The 26,288-nt window shown below is 42.8% G+C and overlaps 1 protein-coding gene across 1 annotated transcript; it reads left to right on the forward strand.

Moving 5' to 3' along the window:
- The first annotated feature begins 410 nt into the window (after positions 1 to 410).
- On the forward strand, positions 411 to 26,288 carry dus3l (dihydrouridine synthase 3-like (S. cerevisiae)). The gene is made up of 16 exons (XM_064983544.1): positions 411 to 499; positions 1,013 to 1,106; positions 13,476 to 13,746; positions 13,959 to 14,334; positions 14,751 to 14,833; positions 15,056 to 15,145; positions 15,321 to 15,362; positions 15,675 to 15,827; positions 16,583 to 16,699; positions 16,821 to 16,886; positions 17,040 to 17,150; positions 17,276 to 17,372; positions 24,434 to 24,509; positions 24,956 to 25,144; positions 25,439 to 25,567; positions 25,973 to 26,288. The coding sequence occupies exons 2-16, from the start codon at positions 1,021 to 1,023 to the stop codon at positions 26,043 to 26,045; spliced, it is 1,959 nt and encodes a 652-aa protein (XP_064839616.1). The 5' UTR covers positions 411 to 499; positions 1,013 to 1,020; the 3' UTR covers positions 26,046 to 26,288.

Raw genomic sequence — 26,288 nt, forward strand, 5'->3', positions numbered from 1 at the left:
GTACATAAATTACCTCGACACCAGTGCGCCCTGCACATTGACTCTGTACCGTACACCCTGTATATAGCCCCGCTATTGTTATTTACTGCTGCCCTTTACTTATTTGTTATTCTTATCTCTTTTTTCTTAAAACTGCATTGTTGACTCAATGCACAGTTTCCTAGAGATAAATCAAGTCAAGCCTGCTACATAAAAGAAATAGAAGCAGGCGAAATCAATAGGAGAGTAGTTGCTTTGTAAGGTATCTCTACCTGAAATGACATGATCTAAGTAATTGACAGTTGGTTTTAATAATCAAATCAGTACTATTTTTTAATATATATTTTTTACATTATTGTATCAATGAATAAATATGCAAGATTGAAGACAACTGAACCTCTCACGGAATTATTTATTTGCCTGGATCCAAATATTTAGAAAATGCGTCACACGGACCGATATAAGGTGTTGCACGGGTCGATTGTCTTGCCGCGGTAGTTAGTTTGTTTTGGATTATCAGGTATTCTTCAGTTCAGTACTCCTCAGCATATTACCATAGTTTTAGTGATATTTTACTTTTGTATAATGACTTTCTTCCACTTAATCAACGCATAATTATTCGAGAGCGACATGGTTAGCTAACGTTACGGGCTGCTTAACTTGATTTGCTAGTTAGCTGCAGTGCACGGCTAGCTGTCATGCATGGGTTGTCATAACATGCAGCTCGCCAAGTGTAGCTTCGTAGCTTTGCTTGCTTAATTTTACTTGTCATGAAGTTTCCATAGATTTATATCTAAGTGTATCATTATAGCTATGAGTGTTGCTTTTCCTAATGTGCTACTGCAACATTGCAGTAGTATTTTGTTGCTGACATTGTTTTCTAGCTAGCTACAGTAGCCATAATGCATTAAGTAAAGTTACCACCCTTGTTCAAGCCAGCCAAAAGCCGAGTCCAGTGTCGACTAACGTGAAGTGTTCAAGCGAACAACTGTGCTAGCTAACTTACCAACTAATGTTGCAATGTTTATTTCAGAGGGAGTTATGGAGACCGAGACAACCCCAAATATACCCACAGAAAGCCATGGGATGAATGGGACTGATAAAGGCAGAGCTGCCATTAAAACCCAGTAAGTGTGCTTCCTGTTGCTACTTGGCTGGAAAAAAATCCTGCACACACAACTGTGGATACAATTGGCCACCCCTGCCCCAGACCATCACCAGTCTGACATGTACTGATAGAACAGGCTTCAATGAGAGAAACTATACAATGAAAAAAAGAAGACTGGTCGATAGGCTGTTGGTCGACCGAGATTTCTTTAGTCGAGCAGTTTGATTTGCGCTTGTCTGAGTGGACTAATCCATTGTGGTGGCTGTGGGGATCACTCTTAATAAAGGTTTTCCCAAACCCTGACCTGGCCCCACCCCTGGGTGCATGTTTTGGTTTTTGCCATAGTACTACACAGCCTACTCAAATAACCAACTCATCATCAAGCTTTGATCATTTGAATCAGCTGTGTAGTGCTAGGGCAAAAAACTTTACGTGCACCCAGGATAGGCCCCGGGACTGAGTTTGGGAAACCATCCCCTTAAGACGTGCTACTGAAATTGTAAATGGTTATTTTACATAAGAACAATGGAGCAACACTAATACAAATATTATTTTACAACAAATGTGCTTCCTCCCACGTTTGATAGCGGTTGCGCTTCTGAAACATCAGTGCGCTGTTAAATTGGTGCCTTTTCCAAGAACATGTTGCTATGTGCGTAATAGCAAAGTCATCCAGCATATTTGTGTTGAGAACAATGCAGCGGAGGCAGCAGTGGGGTTATGAGATACGAAAACAACCCTTGCCTTAATTGTCTAAGAAAAGTGAGGAGAGAGGAAACACCAACTTAAATAGATCTATAATCAACAGCCAAACTGTTAATTGTGCTTGACCTATAAATCATCCATATATATTTAGCTACAGAAATAAGACAGATGTTGCCTGTTTGAGTGTTAGTTTTAGGGGCATGATATATCTTTGAACATATCGGAATATCTGAATTGGACGATAATATCGGAATCGGACGATATTAGCTAAAAATGCCAACATCGGCATCGAGTATAACACCGATGTGCAAAACTAATGTCAAAGCAGACTTGCTAACCTATATAACGTGATGTAATAACGTGACGTAATGACACCATGTACAATTTTGCGCTATATGTGCAGCACAGCATTCCTAACCTAGCCCACAATGTCTGCTGTGTGGATCGAGCAGTCAAAAGGTCGAGCAGTCATTTGAAAGAGTAAGAACATTTCAGCGATACAACTCTAAAGGCAAAATCCATTAAAGCCAAGATCATGGAATTCATTGCCCTTGACAATCAACCATTCTTGGTCGTGGGTGATGTTGGCTTTTGCCGACTGGTCGAGCACCGATGCACACTACCAAGTGCTCTATTTTTCAGATGTTGCCACACCAGAGTTACACAGTAATAGCGTCACTGATATAAGCTTCACGACATACATACTATGGAACGCCGTTTGGGTCTTTGCGTGTCAAAATAAATACAGTAGCGCTGTCAAATCTGTACAAAAAAGTTTGTAAACACCGGCCACAAATGATGTGTTTACAATACCGCGTTGGTAATAAAGCATAATTTGCTCGACTGCAACTTCTGGGGTGGCTAGCTTGGTACCGAGCAAGAACCAAAGTACCAATGCAACCAGCCTGAAAACACTGACCAGTAGAAACTGCAGTCATTTAAATTATTCTTAGCAAAGATTTAGGAATCCTTGTATTTATTAGCTTGGATGCCAGTTGTTGTTCGCCTATTGAAATTGAACTTCAGTTCATGAAAATAAATAGCTAGCCAGCTACTTAACCCTGTTGACCAAAGCTAAAGTTATAAGCATCCAGCTAGCTTCATCTGGCTAGTGAGGTTCGACCGGACCGGTTATGTATTGTGAAGCTAGCCACAATAAGGATTAGGCACAATAGCGGAATTTGTGGTTCACCTTCAAAATAATAGTATGTCATTGACAGTAAGGGCATATATATATATATATACATATACACAAATAGTAGAATTATATACACAAATAGTAGAATTATATACACAAATAGTAGAATTATGCCATACCTTTATTTTGAAGGCTAACTGCTAAGTCCACTATTGTGGCTAATCCTTATTGTGGCTAACTTCACATAGATGGGTTGATCAAGTAAGAACTGTCTTATAAATGAGGGTTATTTTAGATGATGACACCTAGCTATATAGTTAGCTAGTTAAGTATAGCTACTGAAACAGATTGTCCTTTTGCTGTGTTTTTGGGGAAGAACGTTGTTTGCATCCATGAGCTAGCTAGATTTTTTTTAATGACCAGCACTGTAGGTGCGCGAGACAACTTTACAACCTTCCTGTGACATCGGGTGTTGTAGGTGTCCTGGAGGGCAGGTATTTTGCCCCTAGTGACGCGTTGTGCAGACCGCACCACCCTCTGGAGAGCCCTGCAGTTGTGGGCGGTGGAGTTGCCGTAATGGGTGGTGATACAGCCCGACAGGATGCTCTCAATTGTGCACCTGTAAAAGTTAGTGCGGGTTTTCGGTGACGAGCCACATTTTCTTCAGCCTCTTGAGGTTGAAGAGGCGCTATTGCGCCTTCACCACACTATCTGTGTGGGTGGACCATTTCAGCTTGTCGGTGATATGCACTCCGAGAAACTTAACTTTCCACCTTCTGCACTGCTGTACCGTCGATGTGGATAGGGGGTGCTCCTTTTGCTGTTTCCTGGAGTCCACGATCATCTCTTTTGCTTTGCTGACATTGAGTGAGAGGTTATTTTCCTGACACCACACTCTGAGGGCCCTCACCTCCTCCCTGTAGACTGTCTCGTTGTTGTTGGTAATCAAGTCCACTACTGTTGTGTCGTCTGCAAACTTGATGATTGAGTTGAAAGCGTGCATGGCCAGGCAGTCATGGGTGATCAGGGAGCACAGGAGGTGGCTGAGAACACACCCTTGTTGTGCCCCAGTGTTGAGGATCAGCGGAGTAGAGATGTTGTTCCCTACCTTCACCATCTGGGGGTGGTCCGTCAGGAAGTCCAGGACCCAGTTGCACAGGGCGGGGTTGAGACCCAGGGTCTCAAACTTAATTATGAGTGTGGAGGGTACTATGGTGTTGAATGCTGAGCTGTAGTCAATGAACAGCGTTCTTACATAATTATTCCTCTTGTCCAGATGGGATAGGGAAGTGTGATGGCAATTGCATCGTCTGTGGACCTATTGGGGCGGTAAGCAAATTGGAGTGGGTCTAGGGTGACAGGTAGGGTGGAGGTGATATGATCCTTGACTAGTCTTTTTTAAAAATATTTATTTTATTGAATTGGTATGTAACTGTTATGAAAGTTGTATTGTCAATTTTGTTTTGTATATAAATGCCAATTTAAACGTGTACATGACACTGCAACAACATTTCTCCATGGGGACAAGTAAGTAAGAATTCTCTCAAAGCGCTTCATGATCAAAGAAGTGAGTGCTATGGGACGATAGTCATTTAGTTCAGGTACCTTAGCTTTCTTGGGAAAAGGAACAATGGTGGCCATCTTGAAGCATGTGGGGACATCAGACTGGGATAGGGATTGATTTAATATGTCTGTAAACACACCAGCCAGCTGGTACTGGTTACAATTTATTTAGTGTTTACATTGTTCCAATACAGTCAGAATTATATTGTAATCTAACAGCACTTGTTTGGCATGCAGGACTTGCTCCAGTATTTTCCACAACTTGTCAAATTTATTCCTTTTATCTGGCATTCCCTTTACCTCCTGAGCAACCAAACATTCCCCCGATTTGTCATGTCATTTGCATCCGTTTTGCTGTCACGTGTTACGGTGTTCATAGTTGGTGATAACCAATTTATTCATGTGATTGTGATATGCTGAAATCAGGCTCTATTTGTCACATCCATACATGTGTCACATGACGAGAGCAAGGGTTGAAGTAATAGGGAATGCTTTTCCTAAATAAATTTGTGATTTTGGTCATAACTTTTCATTAACGGACATGGACACCACGATAAACACTGATTTTCTGTGGTGGTCGCTGCAGCAGGGACGAGAGAGACAACAGGTGCTCGTCACAGTCACTCGCTGTCATTTTTAACACAGGGCAGCAAGTCTGAGCTTGGCCTGGCACAATCAAATGTGTGCTTAAAGCGTCATACACACTCAGTGCATATATATTGAACAAAAATATAAACGTAACATGCAACAATTTAGAAGATTTTACTGAGTAACAGTTAATAGAATGAAATCATTCAATTCAAGTACATTCATTAGGCCCTAATCTATGGATTTTGCATGACTGGGCAGGGACGCAGCCATGGGAGGGCATAGGTCCACCCACTTGGGAGACAGGCCCAGCCAATCAGAATTAGTTTTCCCCCACAAAATGACTTTATTACAGACAGAACTACAACTGAGCACCCCATCCTCAAACGATGCCGCAGATGTGGAGGTCCTGGGCTGGCGTGGTTAAACTTGGTCTGCGGTTGTGAGGCCAGTAGGTTGTACTGCAAAATTCTCTAAAAACAACATTGGAAATGGCTCATGGTAGAGAAATAAACATTCAATTATTTGGCTACAGCTCTGTTGGACATCCCTGCAGTCAGCATGCCAATTGCACACTCCCTCAAAACTTGTGATATCTGTGGCATTGTTCTGTGACAACACACCACATTTTTGTGGCCTTCTAAATGTCCCCAGCACAAGGTACACCTGGGTAATGATCAATTGGTTTAATCAGCGTCTTGATATGCCACACTTGTCAGCTGGATGAGTTATCTTGACCAAGGAGAAATGGCCACTGACAGTGATAGAAACAACAATTTGTGCATAAAATATGAGGTTTTTTTTGCGTATTGAAAATGTCTGGGGCCTTTTATTTCAGCTGTTAGGTTCTGACACAGAGTGAAAAACTAATGGACAATTAGTCAAAGCTCAAACCAAGTTTATTCACCCACTGGGTCAAAGAGCTGAGGAGACAAAGACATGTTTCCATCAGCACAAGTATTTATATATAGAGTCTCCTGTCTAATAAAGGAATGGCGCCAGAGGGGATGGCTGCTGTTTTACAGGCTCCTAACCAACTGTGCTATTTAGTTTTTTTTCACATTTTTTGTTACTTATTTTGTACATAGTGTTGCTGCTACCATCTCTTATGACCTAAAAGAGCTTCTGGATGTCAGAACAGTGATTACTCACCTCAAACTGAACATTTTTTCGTTAATGAATCTGACATAAAGGATATACTGTTTCCCTGAGACCAGGCCCAAATCCCCGTCATTCGCGTGAAGAAAATATGGAAATACAGGGGGTGGAGGTTGGGGTGCCTTGTGAGATTTAGTCGGCGAGTGGGTAACCCTCCTCAACCATCAGTTCTATTGGCCAAAGTGCAATCACTGGAGAATAAACTGGTTGATCGGCATTCAAGACTGTCCTACCAACGGGACATTAAAAGCTGTAATATCTTCTGTTTCACCGAGTCGTGGCTGAATGACAACCCGGATAATGTACAGTTGGCTCGGTTTTCCGTGCATCGACAAAACAGCTATGACTGGTAAGACAAGGGGTGGTGGTGTCTTTTTGTCAATAACTGCTGGTGCGCGATGTCTAATATTACAGAAGTCTCGAGGTACCCCTCAGGGGTGCGTACTTAGTCCCCTTCTGTATTCCCTGTTCACCCACGACTGCTTGGCCAAGCACAACTCTTAACCATCATTAAGTTTGCTGACAACACAACAGTGGTAGGCCAGATCACTGACAATGATGAGACCGCCTATAGGGAAGAGGTCTGAGCCCTGGGAGTGTAGTGCTAAGGACAACAACCTCACCCTCAACGTGAGCAAGACAAAGGAGCTGATGGTGGACTACAGGAAAAGGGGTGCAGAACATGCTCTCATTCACATCGACGGGGCTGTAGTGGAGTGGGTCAGGTGTTTCAAATTCCTTGATGTCCACTTCACCAACAAACTATCATGTTCCAAACACCCCAAGACAGTCGTGAAGAGGGCATGACTACACCTTTTCCCCCTCCGGAGACTGAAAATTTGGCATGAACCCCCAGATCCTCAAATATATGTTATATTTGAAATTCTTCAAAGTAGCCACCCTTTGCCTTGATGGCTGCTTTGCACACTCTTGGCATTCTCTCAACCAGCTTCACCTGGAATTAATTTCTAACAGTTTTGAAGGAGGTCCCACATAAGCTGAGCACGTGTTGGCTGCTTTTTGTTCACTCTGAGGTCCAACTCATCCCAAACCATCTCAATTGGGTTGAGGTTGGGTGATTGTGGAGGCCATTTCATCTGGATGCAGCACTCCTCACTCTCCTTCTTGGTCAAATAGCCCTTACACATCTTGGAGGTGTGTTGGGTCATTGTCCTGTTGAAAAACAAATGATAGTCCCACTAAGCGCAAACCAGATGGGATGGAATTTTGCTGCAGAATGCTGTGGTAGCCATGCTGGTTAAGTGTGAGTTGAATTATAAATAAACCACTGACAGTGTCACCAGCAAAGCACCATCACACCACCTCCTCCATGCTTCACAGTGGGTACCGCATATGCGGACATCGTCCATTCACCATCTCTGCATCTCACACAGACACGGCGTTTGGAACCAAAAATCTCATATTTTGACTCATCAGACCAAAGGACAGATTTCCACCGGTCTCATGTCCATTGCTCGTGTTTCTTGGCCCAATCAAGTCCCTTCTTCTTATTGGTGTCCTTTAGTAGTAGTTTCTTTGCAGAAATTCAAGCATGAAGGCCTGATTCACGTAGTCTCTTCTGAACAGTTTATGTTGATGTCTGTTACTTGAACTCTGAAGCATTTATTTGGGCAGCAATTTCTGAGGCTGTTAACTCTAATGAACTTATCCTCTGTAGCAGAGGTAACTCTGGGTCTTACTTCCCTGTGGCAGTACCAATGAGAACCATTTTCATCATAGCGCTTGATGGTGTTTGCGAAGGCACTTGAAGAAACTTTCAAAGTTCTTGAAATGTTCAGGATTAACTGACCTTCATGGACTGTCATTTCTCTTTGCCCTATTTGGCAAAATGGCTCAAATAAGTAATCTTCTTTATACCACCCCTAACTTGTCACAACACAACTGATAGGCTCAAACACATTAAGGTAAGAAATTCCACAAATTAACTTTTAACAAGGCACACCTGTTAATTGAAATGCATTCCTGGTGACTACCTCATGAAGCTTGTTGAGAGAATTCCAAGAGTGTGCAAAGCTGTCAAGGCAAAGGGTGGCTACTTTGAAGAATCTCAAATATTAAATATATTTTGGTTTGTTAAACAATTTCTGGTTGCTACATGATTCCATAGTTTTGATATCTTTACTATTATTCTACAATGTAGAAAATAGTAAAAATAAAGAAAAACCATGGAATGAGTAGGTGTGTTCAAACTTTTGACTTGTACTGTACATCTACAAATGTACATCTGCACATTAACTCTGTATATAGCCTCTTTATTGTTACTTTATATTAAATTTTTTACTTCACTTTATTTAATAAATATTTTCTGAACCAACAATGCAGTTCAAGAAATAAAGGGCTTTTAAGTAAGCATTTCACGGTAAGGTCTATGTAACCGATGTGAAATGGCTAGCTAGTTAGCGGGGTGCGCGCTAATAGCGTTTCAATCGGTGACGTCACTCGCTCTGAGACCTTGAAGTAGTTGTTCCCCTTGCTCTCAAAGGGCCACGAAAGAGGGTGGTTAATGATGCTTCAAGGGTGGCTCTTGTCGATGCGTGCAGATGGTCCCTGGTTCGAGCCCAGGTAGGGGCGAGGAGATGGACTGAAGGTATACTGTTACATCTACAGATGTTGTATTCGGCGCATGTGATTTGATTTGACATCCAGACAACCAATACATCTCTATTGCTAGGCAGGAACGTAGGTGGTGTGTGCATAAGAGAACGGCTGCTTGTCACTTCATCTGACCTGACCTCGGCCAACATTCCTCACTCCTCCCTAATCCACGGCTATCCAACCTTATCAGTGACTGAAACCAAGCTTACCCTTTGGCCCTCTCAGGATTCATGAGATTTAACAATAACATTATACATGTAAAGTAGTTCTAGTATGGTAAAATTAATAAGTACAGTGGGGAGAACAAGTATTTGATACACTGCCGATTTTGCAGCTTTTCCTACTTACAAAGCATGTAGAGGTCTGTCATTTTTATCATTGGTACACTTCAACTGTGAGAGACGGAATCTAAAACAAAAATCCAGAAAATCACATTGTATGATTTTTAAGTCATTCATTTGCATTTTATTGCATGGCATAAGTATTTGATCACCTACCAACCAGTAAGAATTCCGGCTCTCACAGACCTGTTAGTTTTTCTTTAAGAAGCCCTCCTGCTCTCCACTCATTACCTGTATTAACTGCACCTGTTTGAACTCCTTACCTGTATAAAAGACACCTGTCCACACACTCAATCAAACAGACTCCAACCTCTCCATAATGGCCAAGACCAGAGCTGTGTAAGGACATCAGCGATAAAATTGTAGACCTGCAAAAGGCTGGGATGGGCTACAGGACAATAGGCAAGCAGCTTGGTGAGAGGGCAACAACTGTTGGCGCAATTATTAGAAAATTATTATTAGAAAATGGAAGAAGTTCAAGATGACGGTCCATCACCTGAAGAGAGCTGGGACCACAGTCTCAAAGAAAACCATTAGTAACACACTAAGATGGGTCGTGGCTGGGTCTTCCAGCATGACAACGACCCGAAACACACAGCCAGGGCAACTAAGGAGTGGCTCCGTAAGAAGCATCTCAAGGTCATGGAGTGGCCTAGCCAGTCTCCAGACCTGAACCCAATAGAAAATCTTTGGAGGGAGCTGAAAGTCCATATTGCCCAGCGACAGCCCCGAAACCTGAAGGATCTGGAGAAGGTCTGTATGGAGGTGTAGGCCAAAATCCCTGCTGCAGTGTGTGCAAACCTGGTCAAGGAACTACCAGAAACGTATGATTTCTGTAATTGCAAACAAAGGTTTCTGTACCAAATATTAAGTTCTGCTTTTCTGATGTATCAAATACTTTGTCATGCAATAAAATGCAAATTAATTACTTAAAGATCATACAATATGATTTTCTGGATTGTTGTTTTAGATTCCATCTCTCACAGTTGAAGTATACCTATGAATCAAATCAAATTTATTTATATAGCCCATCGTACATCAGCTGATATCTCAAAGTGCTGTACAGAAACCCAGCCTAAAACCCCAAACAGCAAGCAATGCATGTGTAGAAGCACGGTGGTTAGGAAAAACTCCATAGAAAGGCCAAAACCTAGGAAGAAACCTAGAGAGGAACCAGGCTATGTGGGGTGGCCAGTCCTCTTCTGGCTGTGCCGGGTGGAGATTATAACAGAACATGGCAAAGATGTTCAAATGTTCATCAATGACCAGCATGGTCGAATAATAATAAGGCAGAACAGTTGAAACTGGAGTAGCAGCACGGCCAGGTGGACTGGGGACAGCAAGGAGTCATCATATCAGGTAGTCCTGGTGCATGGTCCTAGGGCTCAGGTCCTCCGAGAGAGAGAAGGAGAGAATTAGAGAACGCACACTTAGATTCACACAGGACACCGAATTGGACAGGAGAATTACTCCAGATATAACAAACTGACCCCAGCCCCCCGACACATAAACTACTGCAGCATAAATACTGGAGGCTGAGACAGGAGGGGTCAGGAGACACTGTGAGACACTGTGGCCCCATCCGAGGACACCCCCTGGACAGGGCCAAACAGGAAGGATATAACCCCACTCACTTTGCCAAAGCACAGCCCCCACACCACTAGAGGGATATCTTCAACCACCAACTTACCATCCTGAGACAAAGCTGAGTATAGCCCGCAAAGATCTCCGCCATGGCACAACCCAAGGGGGAGTGCCAACCCAGACAGGATGACCACATCAGTGAATCAACCCACTCAGGTGACGCACCCCTTCCAGGGACGGCATGAGAGAGCCCCAGTAAGCCAGTGACTCAGCCCCTGTAATAGGGTTAGAGGCAGAGAATCCCAGTGGAAAGAGGGGAACCGGCCAGGCAGAGACAGCAAGGGTGGTTCGTTGCTCCAGAACCTTTCCGTTCACCTTCCCACTCCTGGGCCAGACTACACTCAATCAACCACTGAAGAGATGAGTCTTCAGTAAAGACTTACAAAGGTTGAGACCGAGTTTGTGTCTCTGACATGGGTAGGCAGACCGTTCCATAAAAATGGAGCTCTATAGGAGAAAGCCCTGCCTCCAGCTGTTTGCTTAGAAATTCTAGGGACAATTAGGAGGCCTGCGTCTTGTGACCGTAGCGTACATGTAGGTATGTACGGCAGGACCAAATCAGAGAGATAGGTAGGAGCAAGCCCATGTAATGCTTTGTAGGTTAGCAGTAAAACCTTGAAATCAGCCCTTGCTTTGACAGGAAGCCAGTGTAGGGAGGCTAGCACTGGAGTAATATGATCAAATTCTTTTGGTTCTAGTCAGGATTCTAGCAGCCGTATTTAGCACTAACTGAAGTTTATTTAGTGCTTTATCCAGGTAGCCGGAAAGTAGAGCATTGCAGTAGTCTAACCTAGAAGTGACAAAAGCATGGATTAATTTTTCTGCATCATTTTTGGACAGAAATTTTCTGATTTTTGCAATGTTACGTAGATAGAAAAAAGCTTTCATTGAAATGGTCTTGATATGTTCTTCAAAAGAGAGATCAGGGTTCAGAGTAACGCCGAGGTCCTTCACAGTTTTATTTGAGACGACTGTACAACCATTAATATTAATTAATTGTCAGATTCAACAGAAGATCTCTTTGTTTCTTGGGACCTAGTACAAGCATCTCTGTTTTGTCCGAGTTTAAAAGTAGAAAGTTTGCAGCCATCCACTTCCTTATGTCTGAAACACATGCTTCTAGCAAGGGCAATTTTGGGGCTTCACCATGTTTCATTGAAATGTACAGCTGTGTGTCATCCACATAGCAGTGAAAGTTAACATTATGTTTTCGATTAACATCCCGAAGAGGTAAAATATATAGTGAAAACAATAGTGGTCCTAAAACGGAACCTTGAGGAACACCGAAATTTACAGTTGATTTGTCAGAGGACAAACCATTCACAGAGACAAACTGATATCTTTCCGACAGATACAATCTAAACCAGGCCAGAACTTGTCCGTGTAGACCAATTTGGGTTTCCAATCTCTCCAAAAGAATGTGGTGATCGATAGTATCAAAAGCAGCACTAAGGTCTAGAAGCACGAGGACAGATGCAGAGCCTCGGTCTGATGCCATTAAAATGTCATTTACCACCTTCACAAGTGCCGTCTCGGTGCTATGATGGGGTCTAAAACCAGACTGAAGCATTTCGTATACATATACACAGCCTTTTCTAAGATTTTTGAGAGGAATGGAAGATTCGATATAGGCCGATAGTTTTTTATATTTTCTGGGTCAAGGTTTGGCTTTTTCAAGAGAGGCTTTATTACTGCCACTTTTAGTGAGTTTGGTACACATCCGGTGGATAGAGAGCCGTTTATTATGTTCAACATAGGAGGGCCAAGCACAGGAAGCAGCTCTTTCAGTAGTTTAGTTGGAATAGGGTCCAGTATGCAGCTTGAAGGTTTAGAGGCCATGATTATTTTCATTGTGTCAAGAGATATAGTACTAAAACACTTGAGCGTCTCTCTTGATCCTAGGTCCAGGCAGAGTTGTGCAGACTCAGGACAACTGAGCTTTGAAGGAATACGCAGATTTAAAGAGGAGTCTGTAATTTGCTTTCTAATAATCATAATTTTTTCCTCAAAGAAGTTCATGAATTTATCACTGCTAAAGGGAAAGTCATCCTCTCTTGGGGAATGCTGCTTTTTAGTTAGCTTTGCGACAGTATCAAAAAGGAATTTCGGATTGTTCTTATTTTCCTCAATTAAGTTAGAAAAATAGGATGATCGAGCAGCAGTAAGGGCTCTTCGGTACTGTCTTTCCAAGCTAGACGGAAGACTTCCAGTTTGGTGTGGCGCCATTTCCGTTCCAATTTTCTGGAAGCTTGCTTCAGAGCTCGGGTATGATAAAAATTATAGACCTCTACATGCTTTGTAAGTAGGAAACACTGCCGATTTGGCAGGTTATCAAATACTTGTTCTCCCCACTGTATAAATTTCAAGCTAGAATACAACACAACTCCAAAAAATTGGACTAACACCTTCATATTGAGTTTATATTTTTGTTCAGTATAGTTGATTTGATTAAAACACATAGGATGTGTCTGCATATGGAAAAATTCACATTTAAAAATTTTGACCAAAAGAACAGATGACTCTCGGCCGACCAATATTTTTTGTATTCGGGGACAGCCCTAATTTATATGTATTAGGCCTATTTGTTGAATTGTATCAATTATATATGAATGTGGTCAGCATTCTCTGTTTTCAGGTTTCTCACAACCAAAGAAAAGTTCCATGAGTTACTGGACTCTGGAGGGAAGGGTCCTGACGATGACAAGGCCAGTGACGATGCAGCACCAAAAGAGACAGCAGAGGACTCTCTGGAAGAGCCTCAAGAGAAAAAAATTAAAGTGGACCCGGATGAGCAGGAGAGGACGGAGAAACGGAACAGCAAGCGAATGCGAGGACAGAACAAGTCTAGGCCGCATATGAAACCCATGAGCTACGACAACAGACGACTGTGTCCTTCCATAATTCAGGTAGGACTGTCACTTTAGAGACTAGATGAAAGGGCCAACTACTTTTCATGCAACCTGGGACTTGCCATGTTTGAAATCCCCCCCCCCCCAAGTAATTTCAATAATATGTTTTTCCTTTACCTATCAGGAGCATGCTCAATTGAGTTTCCTGTAGACCTAATTCTTTATCAACACCAAATAGTTTTTTCTATTTTCTAATTGAACTCCCCCAGGAGCGTGAGACCAAATGTGTCTACGGCGACAAATGCAAGTTCATCCATGATGTTGCTGAGTACATGGCCTTAAAGCCCGCTGACGTTGGAGAGCACTGCTACCTCTATGACACCTTCGGGAAGTGCCACTACGGCTTGAGCTGCCGATTCGCCCGGGCCCACATCAGCGCTGACCTAAAAAACCTGGCTAACGAGGAGCGTGTGAAAGCCATGGAGGGGAGAACACCCGTGAGGAATAGCCTGGACAAGGACCTGCAGTGGCGCCTCCGCAAGAAGGTGGTCCCCTTTACAGCGTCTGACGTCTACATGACGACCGTTTTCAAAGGCGGACACAAAGCAGGAGAGGGCTGGAAAAAGGCTGCAACAGCAGAGAACGGTAAGGCTCGGCGGGTCTGCCATTTTGTGGAAGCAATATGTCACCTGGGTTATATTCATTAGTCATACACCGTAGCAAAAATGTTTTGCAACGAAACAAGAGTTTATATTAGCAAATTCCGGTAGGTCCCTCCCTATTTGCTTTTGTTTGGTTACCAGTGAATACATCCCTGGTGGTTTTGCGACTGATATTCGCAGGAATTTCACTGTTTTTAGTTGCAGAATTGGCCATATTTTTGTTTGGACAGTTTTCTTTGTGTACCACTCTCAAAGCCAAACTCCATTTCAACAACTGTTTGTAAAGACTTGTCAGGTTAAATTGATTAATTCAGCTATTATATTTTTATAATCTGATTTTCACACTAATCAGGTGTTGATGATCATTATTCTGATAGTTCAATGTTTTATCTCCCTTAGTTAATAACTGTTGTTCAGCGGTGGTGCACTCTCAGTGTTCTGAAGGGGAGAAACCACAAACAACAGACAACCAGGGAACTGAGGTACTGTAGCAACACTATTACCCTACAACTACTACTACATTTGCATCAAAGCGCTTAACCACAACCTGGATCTTAATCTTCAAAAAGTAATTAGAGTTGACAGTGACAAGGGAAAAACTGCCTGGCTGGGAAATATAATAAATAGATCTATGCTATTTTGGGATTTACTGTATGGTGGCTAGAAGTATTTCCTCAAGTTGTTTACCCTTTGGAAAATTGCAGGTAAGCCAGGAGAACCTGGCTCTAGTGAAAACCATTGGGCCGTTGACTGATGCTGATGTTATAAAGTTACGACAATGTGAAAAGAAGCAGGTATGTTTGAGCCGCTTGACTTAAACACAGTGCTAGGCATTTTGTCGGGCTTCTGAGTGGCACTTTGTATATTAAGCTCATTTAAATATTAACTGCCCATTTTTAATATTAAGAAGTTGTATAAAACAAATAGTAACTTTATGAATATAAATAATTGTTTTTATTCTTCCTAAAGGTGGACTTCAAAGACAAGCTGTATCTTGCTCCCTTAACAACGGTAAGTTGGTCCTTGGAACAGAATTGGTCACTTTCCCAGACTGATTAATCCTACTCCTGGACTGAAACCCATGCTCAACTGAAAATCTCTTTTTAATAGGGTTTCTTAGTCGAGGAATAAGCTTGTTTTGGGTCCGGGAAAGCGACCCAATGTGCACACACTAATGGCTTAATATTTCATACACCAAAGAGGACCAGAATGAAAATAAGTGACTTTGTTAGATATAATCTATGATTTTTTTTATGTGTGTATTGTTGTTTTCTGCATTATGTATTTTAGAATGATCTAATAAAATGAATACATTTGTCTCAGTGTGGAAACCTGCCTTTCCGTCGTATATGCAAACGATTCGGCGCCGACATTACATGTGGAGAGATGGCCATGTGTACCAACCTGCTGCAGGGCCAGTCGTCCGAATGGGCGCTCCTCAAGAGACATGAGAGCGAGGACGTTTTTGGCGTGCAGGTTAGAACAGGCTGAAAGTGCTAGAATTTTTTTCTTTTTTTTTCTGAATATTTACTTATGCCCATTGCTCCCCAGGGATATCTCCACTCCATTGTACTCTGTTCTGGGCAGTGTGCTTGAGCTTGTTCCACCCCATGGCGGTTTTAAAAGTGATAGAAGTGGGAGTAGATCACTCCTAAATTTGTCAAGACATTTTTTTTGATTCCTATGAGTTTAGTCCTATGTCCCTCATTTGCGTAGATCTAGCTATTTGCCACAATCCTGAATTAATGGGGAAGATGGGGATTATCTTAGTCCATCATTTTAGATTGAACCTCCAGGGTATTTGAGCCCAAAGTAAATATCTTTGAAATGGTTCAATTTTAAAGGTAGAATCCTTAATTGAAGCGATAACAAAGCATCACCGCACCTATGTTTGGTAAAAATGCTGAGGAATGGGTCTAAATTCATAGACAGAGCTATGGATGGAAGCACTGACCATCCATGATGTCAAAATTATTATAAAATAATATCTTTATAGTTTTAACCATGTTTTGGGGCTATACAGTGTTTGTTTAAATTTACATGGTAAAACAAGCTTATATTTTGGGTTCTGATGGGGTGCGACAGTTGAACTAAACTCATGAGGCCTTTACAATTTATATTATCTAAGAATCAATGGTTTATCATTCATTTATAAGAAATATATATATATATATAGCAACTAAGGATTCTAGCTTGGTCCGTACTTGAAGTCTGATAATTTACATTTTTAGGTGGAGGGATGCTTTCCTGACACAATGACCAGATGTGCGGAGCTACTCAACAACAATATCGACGTGGACTTTGTGGACATCAACTCTGGGTGTCCTATTGACCTTGTATACAAGAAGGTGTAATCTTCTGGACATTCTCCATTGAGCTTACTTTTTAGTCCAGGATTTGTCTTAATGTGTCTTGGGAAACCAGCCCTCTAAGACATGATTAGTATGATCTTCCTTTCCCTTTTTTTAGGGCGGAGGATGTGGGCTGATGACGCGCACCAACAAGTTTGAGCAAATCATCCGAGGAATGAACTCTGTTAGTGATGCGAATTCCTTATTTGCTCAGCTATGGTTTTGGATATGTTGCACTAATGCAGGCTCAATAAAACCCTCAAAGCATTTGAAAGAAAACAAATATTACTTGAACTCAGGTCTGGTATGTAAAGGGACTTTGTTGTTCTTTCCTCAGGTTCTGGATGTCCCTTTGACTGTCAAGATTCGTACCGGCGTTCAGGAGAAGGCCAACATCGCACATAAACTCATCCCAGAGATGAAGAAGTGGGGGGTGTCCATGATCACGGTACGTCTGTCAGAATGTAATGCTGGATCCTAAATTGATCTAGCTTAAGTAAACTGTTCGGTGTTGGTTTCGTCACAGGCAGGGATGTGTAGGTAGCATAAGAGTAATTTCAAGTCTCTATGCAGTTGCATGGCAGGTCCAGGGAACAGCGCTATACTAAGTCAGCTGACTGGGACTACATCAATACCTGCTCCCAACTCGCCAGCCCCATCCCACTCTTTGGTAAGTAGGATTTAGAGAGTTTATTAGTCGCATGCACAGGGTTGGACATCTAGCAAGGTACAGGGAAATTCAACAGTGCAGGTCAAAGTGAAGTGAATGAAACAATAAACTGGCATTGTTGAATACTAATTTCTGATTGGCTTGAAGGTCATTCTAGAGCATGCATTATTTATATATAAAGCACAGTGTATTTGCAAGGTAGAATTCAGTGGCTTATAGTTCTTACATTTTTGAGCTGCTTTTGAAAGAAGATGTCTAAATGAAAACATTGGCGTTGTTGAATTCGATTGGCAATGGCAAGCTAGGACTGATGGTTTGGTTACTAAGGCAACTATTGTTGCTATCTAGTGTTAGGTTCTTATTTTTCAGAGTAAATAACTCGCGGACACTAGAGAAGCTTAACCAAGTTTAATTCTTCCCAAAGGGTCGACACAGCTGTATTCAGACATCACATTTCACACAAGCACTGATATTTAACACTTTCTCCTAGGTTGAGTCTCCTCCTCCACACTGAACAGCCAATGCACCTCTGTTGATAGACAGAACCTTAATTATATTTGTTATTCCTCACTTCATCTAACTTGACCTCTACTCAAAAGTGCTCACTGCTACCCAACTCAAGGCTCTTATGGTTAATGATACCAGACTGTCTCTTCTCTTCACAGAGGATCCCTGATGGCTAACAATAACATCCTGACATAATGTAACATCACCCTCTATCCCCCAGTGACCTCGTTAGTTTCTAAGATCTCCACCCATCTCCCGTACACATTCCCAAAGCCATCTAACTCCTACAGATAACCATTAACTTCTGATGTAAAAACCATTATCATCCCTCAGATGCCATACTTCTGATCTATCATGTCTCTAGAAAATCAGTGTTCAAAGTTTACCCAGAATCCAACACTAATAAACTTGTTAGCTACTGCATTGGATGTTGAACACATTTCTACCTGCAAATTAATGCATTTCTAGCTGTAAATGTGTTCAATTATAGCCATGGTATAAAGGGATAATCAACTTGGGACTCTATGCGTTCCCTGGGAAATAATGCAACTCTGTGAAAGGTTATTTCCAATCCGCTAGCATACACCTTCCATGTCATTATTTTCCAGTGAATGCATAGCCCCTCGTTAATTATCCCTTACATTATATATACATATTGACAACTGTAACACGATAAATGGCCATTCTTCAGTTTCCTGACACGGGTGTCATCTATCCATTGTTTAATTTGGATAAGTTTTGAAAGACATCGTTGGTATCACATTTTTAGTCGGTGTATTCATTAATTTTATCCCCAGAGGCAATCTGGAACATACTTCGGTTCACGTTATCAAAACGGTCTTGGAGCATGGATTCTAATTGATCGGACCAGTGTTGTACCAACCTGACCACTAAAACATCCCTCTTGAGTCTTTGTATGTAGGCGGGTAGGAGCAAAATGGAGTCGCAGTCAGATTTGAGGATGGAATAGAGCCTAATACCGATGTCGAAAAGCGGTGTAGCAGTAGTCAAGTGTGGAATTTGCGCGCGTTGGACCGTCAATGTGTTGATTATTCAGGAGCACGCACTTCAAATTACTTTAAAAATTGAAAATGGCACAGGAAGAAATGGCAGCAGTTTTACGGGCACCTAACCAATTGTGCTATTGTTTTTTTGTGTGGTGTTTAACTTATTTTGTACATCATTTTCTGCCACCGTATCTTACGGCAAAAAAAGAGCTTCTGGATATCAGGAGAGCAATCCACTCACCTTGGATTAGACAAAGACTTTTCTTCAACAAGCAGGATGTACTTCGAACACCCGACAAGGCAGACATCCCCTCCATTTGCAAGAGAAAGAGGCGCAGGTACAGAGGACACAGAGCGGGGTGCCTCGTAAGATTCCCGAAGAAGGCGAGTGGGAAAGCTGCCGTTAGTCAATATTATTTGCCAACGTGCAATCATTGGACAATAAATTAGACGAGGTACGATCACGAATATCTTACCAACGGAACATCAGAAACTGTAACATCTTATGTTTCACGGAATCGTGGCTGAATGATGACATGGATATTCAGCAAAAGGGATATACGCTGCAGAGGCTCGATAGAAAAGCACACTCCGGTAAGACGAGGGGGAGCGGTCTGTGCATATTTGTAAACAGCTGGTGCACAAAATCTAAAGTCTCTAGATTTTGCTCGCCTGAAGTAGAGTATCTTATGATAAGCTGTAGACCACACTATTTGCCAAGAGTTTTCATCCATACTTTCCGTGGCTGTTTATTTACCTTCACAGATGGATACTGGCACTAAGACTGCACTCAGTCAGCTGCATAAGGAAATAAGCAAACAGGAAACCGCTCACCCAGAGGCGGTGCTCCTAGTGGCTGGGGATTTTAATGCAGGGAAACTTAAATCAGTTTTACCTCATTTCTATCAACATGTTAAATGTGAAACCAGAGGGGAAAAAATTCTAGATCACCTGTACTCCACACAGATGCATACAAAGCGCTCCCTCGCCCTCCATTTGGTAAATCTGACCACAATTCTATCCTCCTGATTCCTGTTTATAAGCAAAAAATTAAAGCAGGAAGCACCAGTGACTCGGTCTATTAAAAAGTGGTCAGATGAAGCAGATGCTAAACTACAGGACTGTTTTGCTAGCACAGACTGGAATATGTTCCGGGATTCTTCCGATCGCTTTGAGGAGAACACCCCATCAGTCACTGGCTTTATCAATAAGTGCATCAAGGACGTCCCCCCCACAGTGACTATACATACATACCCCAACCAGAAGCCATAGATTACATGCAACATTCGCACTGAGCTATAGGGTAGAGTGGCCGCTTTCAAAGTGCGGGGCTCTAACCCATATACTTATAAGAAATCCTGCCTATGCCCTCTGTCGAACCATCAAACAGGCAAAGTGCCAATACAGGGCTAAGATTGAATCGTACTACACCGTCTCCGACGCTCGTCTTATGTGGCAGGGCTTGCAAACTATTACAGACTACAAAGGGAAGCACAGCCACGAGCTGCCCAGTGACAGGAACCTACCAGACGAGCTAAATCACTTATATGCTCGCTTCGAGGCAAGCAACACAGAGGCATGCATGAGAGCATCAGCTGTTCCGGATGACTGTGTGATCACGCTCTCTGTAGCTGCTGTGAGTAAGACCTTCAAACAGGTCAACATGCACAAGGCCGCAGGGCCAGACGGATTACCAGGATGTGCGCTCCGGGCTTGTGCTGACCTGCTGGCAGATGTCTTCAATGACATTTTCAACATGTCCCTGATTGAGTCTGTAATGCCAACATTGTGCCCAAAAACACTAAGGCAACCTGCCTAAATGACTACAGACCCGTAGCACTCACGTCCGTAGCCATGAAGTGCTTTGAAAGAATGGTAATGGCTCACATTAACACTATTATCCCAGAAACCCTAGACCCACTCCAACTTGCATACTGCCCAAACGGATCCACAGATGATGCAATCTCTATTGCACTCCACACTGCCCTTTCCCACCTGGACAAAAGGAACAGCTACGTGAGAATGCTATTCATTGACTACAGCTCAGCGTTCAACACCGTAGTGCCCACAAAGCTCATCACTAAGCTCAGGATCCTGGGACTAAACACCTCACTCTGCAACTGGATCCTGAACTTCCTTACAGGCCGCCCCCAGGTGGTGAGGGTAGGTAGCAACACATCTGCCACCCTGATCCTCAACACTGGAGCCCCACAGGGGTGTGTGCTCAGTCCTCTCCTGTACTCCCTGTTCACCCACGACTGCATGGCCAGGCACGACTCCAAAACCATCATTACGTTTACAGACGACACAACTGTGGTTGGCCTGATCACCGACAACGACGAGACAGCCTATAGGGAGCATGTCAGAGACCCTACCGGGTGGTGCCAGAATAACATCCTATTCCTCAACATGACCAAGACTTAGGAGATGATTGTGGACGACAGGAAAAGGAGGACCGGGCACGCCCCCTTTCTTATCGACGGGGCTGTAGTGGAGCAGGTTGAGAGCTTCAAGTTCCATGGCGTTCACATCACCAACAAATAGAATAGTCCGAACACACCAAGACAGTCGTGAAGAGGGCACGACAAAGCCTATTCCCCCTCAGGAAACTAAAAAGATTTGGCATGGGTACTCCGATCCTCAAAAGGTTCTACAGCTGCAACATCGAGAGCATCCTGACTGGTTGCATCACTGCCAGGTGCGGCAACTGCTCGGCCTCCGACCGCAAGGCACTGCAGAGGGTAGTGCGTATGGCCCAGTACATCACTGGGGCTAAGCTGCCTGCCATCCAGGACCTCTACACCAGGCGGTGTCAGAGGAAGGCCCTAAAAATTATCAAAGACCCCAGCCACCCCAGTCATAGAATGTCCTCTCTACTACCGCATGGCAAGCGGTACTGGTGCGCCAAGTCTAGGACCAAAAGGCTTCTCAACAGTTTTTACCCCCAAGCCATAATACTCCTGAACAAGTAATCAAATGGCTACCTGGTCTATTTGCATTGTCCCTCCCTCAACCCCTCTTTTACGCTGCTGCTGCTCTGTTTATGAGATATGCGTAGGCACTTTAACTATACATTAATGTACATACTACCTCAATTAGCCCGACTAACTGGTGCCCCCACACATTGGCTACCCGGGCTATTTGCATTGTGTCCCGCCACCCATCACCTGCCAACCCCTCCTTTATGCTACTCTCTGTTTATCATATATGCGTAGGCATTCTAACCATACTTACAGTGGGGAGAACAAGTATTTAATACACTGCTGATTTTGCAGGTTTCCCCACTTACAAAGCATCTAGAGGTCTGTAATTGTTATCATAGGTACACTTAAACTGTGAGAGACAGAATCTAAAACAAAAATCCAGAAAATCACATTGTATGATTTTTAAGTAATTAATTAGCATTTTATTGCATGACATAAGTATTTGATACATCAGAAAAGCAGAACTTAATATTTGGTACAGAAACCTTTGTTTGCAATTACAGAGATCATACGTTTCCTGTAGTTCTTGACCAGGTTTGCACACACTGCAGCAGGGATTTTGACCCACTCCATACAGACCTTCTCCAGATCCTTCAGGTTTTGGGGCTGTCGCTGGGCAATACGGACTTTCAGCTCCCTCCAAAGATTTTCTATTGATTTCAGGTCTGGAGACTGGCTCGGCCACTCCAGGACCATGAGATGCTTCTTACGGAGCCACTCCTCAGTTGCCCTGGCTATGTGTTTTGGGTCGTTGTCATGCTGGAAGACCCAGCCCCGGCCCATCTTCAACGCTCTTACTGAGGGAAGGAGGTTGTTGGACCAGATCTTGCGATACATGGCCCCATCCATCCTCCCCTCAATACGGTGCAGTCGTCCTGTCCCCTTTGCAGAAAAGCATCCCCAAAGAATGATGTTTCCACCTCCATGCTTCACGGTTGGGATGGTATTCTTGGGGTTGTAATCATCCTTCTTCTTCCTCCAAACACGGCGAGTGGAGTTTAGACCAAAAAGCTCTATTTTTGTCTCATCAGACTACATGACCTTCTCCCATTCCTCCTCTGGATCATCCAGATGGTCAATGGCAAACTTCAGATGGGCCTGGACATGCGCTGGCTTGAGCAGGGGGACCTTGCGTGCGCTTCAGGATTTTAATCCATGACGGCGTAGTGTGTTACTAGTGGTTATCTTTGCGACTGTGGTCCCAGCTTTCTTCAGGTCATTGACCAGGTCCTGCCGTGTAGTTCTGGGCTGACCCTTACCTTCCTCATGATCATTGATGCCCCACGAGGTGAGATCTTGCATGGAGCCCCAGACTGAGGGTGATTGACCGCCATCTTGATCTTCTTCCATTTTCTAATAATTGCGCCAACAGTTGTTGCCTTCTCACCAAGCTGCTTGCCTATTGTCCTGTAGCCATCCCAGCCTTGTGCAGGTCTACAATTGTATCCCTGATGTCCTTACACAGCTCTCTGGTCTTGGCCATTGTGGAGAGGTTGGAGTCTGTTTGATTGAGTGTGTGGACAGGTGTCTTTTATACAGGTAACGAGTGGAAAACAGGAGCGCTTCTTAAAGAAAAGCTAACAGGTCTGTGAGAGCCGGAATTCTTACTGGTTGGTAGGTGATCAAATACTTATGTCATGCAATAAAATGCAAATGAATGACTTAAAAATCATACAATGTGATTTTCTGGATTTTTGCTTTAGATTCCATCTCTCACAGTTAGTGTACCTATGATTAAAAAATGACAGACCTCTACATGCTTTGTAAGTAGGAAATCCTGCAAAATTGGCAGTGTATCAAATACTTGTTCTCCCCACTGTACATGTGCATACTACCTAAATTAGCCTGACTAACCGGTGCCTGTATATAGCCTTGCTACTGTTATTGCCTCGCTACTGTTATTTTTCACTCTTTTTACTGTTGTATTTATTTCTTTACTCATCTGTTGTTAACCTAATACCTATTTTTTTTAACTTAAAAATCACACTGTTGGTTAGGGCCTGTAAGTAATCAATACACTATACTGTTGTATTTGGCGCATGTGACAAACGTTGATTTGATTTAGTTCATGTCCACTGCGACAAATGCTACCTCCGGTTATGTGGTCGCCATCTTTTTCAGGGTCCAATGAAGATCTTTGAGAGCATTTTTGGTGTGTGCTTGCGGCGGGACTTACACATACATGGCTATAATCCCGGAAAACTCTCAATCTAAACAGGGCGACATATATTACAAGTCGGGGGAGCAGAAGCTCGGAAGTGGGACCACTTGTTATTGGTCATAATATCCGCTCAATGAACTGTAAAACCCGCTGGTTGTATATAATCAGTTTGTATGCCGGAGGAAAGTAAAGTATGTTGAAGAATCTGATGTCCATTTGGAAGGAGGTCCTCGATCTTAAGTTCACTAAGTTAATTCTTTAATGATTGAACATTGGCAAGTAATATGCTTGGTCATGGAGGACGGGTCGCGTGGCGTCTCAATCTCACAAAGTTAGTGTGCTCGTGCGTGTTTTTCTTTCTGTGTGTGTGCACCTGTTAAACCTCATCTCTCTTATATGCAGGTAATGGAGACATTTTGTCTTATTATGACGCCATGAAGGCTAGAGAGACTGAAGTTTCGGGTATAATGCTGGCAAGGTTGGTATCTTAATGGAAAAGAATAGACATGCTTTTGATTTCACACAATTTGACTGATCAGAGTAGTGCGCTCTGATGGGATGAGTGGATAACATATAGCTTACTTTTTATCCAACCCTTTCAGATCTAATGAAGTGCATAGGGAGGCTTGATGAAGGGCTATGGGTTGATTTGAGATGGGAAGCACCTTAGATTCAGTCTCTTATCTTAGTGGTTCTCAAACCTCTCCTCAGGGACCCCCATGACATTTCACAATCTTGTTGTAGCCCTGAACTCACCTGATTCATCTAGTCAAGGTCTGATAATTAGTTGACCATTTGAATCACAAGGTGTGTTAGCAGTGAATAGTTCAAATACATGGAACAGCTGCGGGTCTCCGAGGAGGTTTGAGAACCCCTGCCTTAATCGACTCCAGCTCTAGTTGTAATACTTTTTCTCTCGGGCAGGGGCGCGCTCATCAAGCCCTGGGTTTTCACAGAGATCAAGGAGAGGCGGGACTGGGACATCTCGTCCAGCGAGCGGCTGGATGTCCTTAGGGACTTCACCCACTACGGCCTGGAGCACTGGGGCTCGGACACCCAAGGCCTGGAGAAGACCAGGAACTTCTTGCTGGAATGGCTGTCCTTCATGTGCAGGTGGGTACTCATATAGGCACGAAGTATCAGGTGGTATTCACACTGTAATAATGCTTAGAAACATACACAATAGTTGTTTTAGTGCTTTATAGGTTGATCAATATGTTGATGTAGGTGAAGACAAACGAGAACCTGCAGGGCTGCCGAAAATCTTTTTTTTCTCTGTATTTACCGTCTTTCACAAACCTAGAATTCAACCAATTCAAAATGTTCTTTATTCATTTATAACTGTAAACATTAACACCGTAACACATTTAATGTGGACATGTCAATCTTACCCTCTCTCCTTTATAGGTACATACCAGTTGGGCTGCTGGAACAAGTGCCCCAGAGGATCAACGAGCGACCACCCTACTACATGGGCAGGGACTACCTGGAGTCTCTCATGGCAAGTCAACACGTAGGGGACTGGATCAAGATCAGGTGAAGATCACTATTGCTTATCCTAACCAAGGTTCTTATGGCTGCCAGTGTATGCTGGTTTTCATACGCACTGACTTCTTGAATCATTCTCACTAGTTGAAGCTTCCAATTAAAAATAGCATAGTAGGAGGTTGAAAGAGTAATGTCTCGTGTCTCAATCCATATTCTTGAGGGCTTTTATATGGTGGCTTTTAGCTTAACCAGCCAATAAGATGAGAGTGCGTTAATGCACTTTAAAAAAAATAAGTCTCATTAGCATTTCTCAGTTGGTTTGAATTAGTATAGACTACCTCTATACTAATGTATTTATACAGGCTGAATATCTGTTCCAATTACACACAGCATGCTGAATAGTTTCATGGAAAAAAGGGTTTTTATTAATGGTCTGTTTCCTCTTCTCCACAGTGAAATGCTGCTTGGACCTGTACCCAAGAATTTCAACTTTCTGCCCAAGCATAAGGCAAATGCTTACAAATGAATTTTGTGTATGAATGCTCAACAAAAAGTTATGAAGGCAAAGCTTTTGTCAATTTTATTTCCATTCAAGTCAGCAGTCCTGAATATACCTATTACATGAGTAATACACGAGTAATTTAAAAATTACGTAAATGATTTATTTCAACTTTGTTTGGAGTGGTGTGTTTCTTTTACTTGGAGATGTATTTGTTTTACCATTGCACCAAATAAATACTGTATATGGAATAAAATACATCTAAAATGA

The sequence above is a fragment of the Oncorhynchus masou genome, chromosome 13 (assembly GCF_036934945.1).
Source record: "Oncorhynchus masou masou isolate Uvic2021 chromosome 13, UVic_Omas_1.1, whole genome shotgun sequence".
NCBI lineage: Eukaryota > Metazoa > Chordata > Actinopteri > Salmoniformes > Salmonidae > Oncorhynchus > Oncorhynchus masou.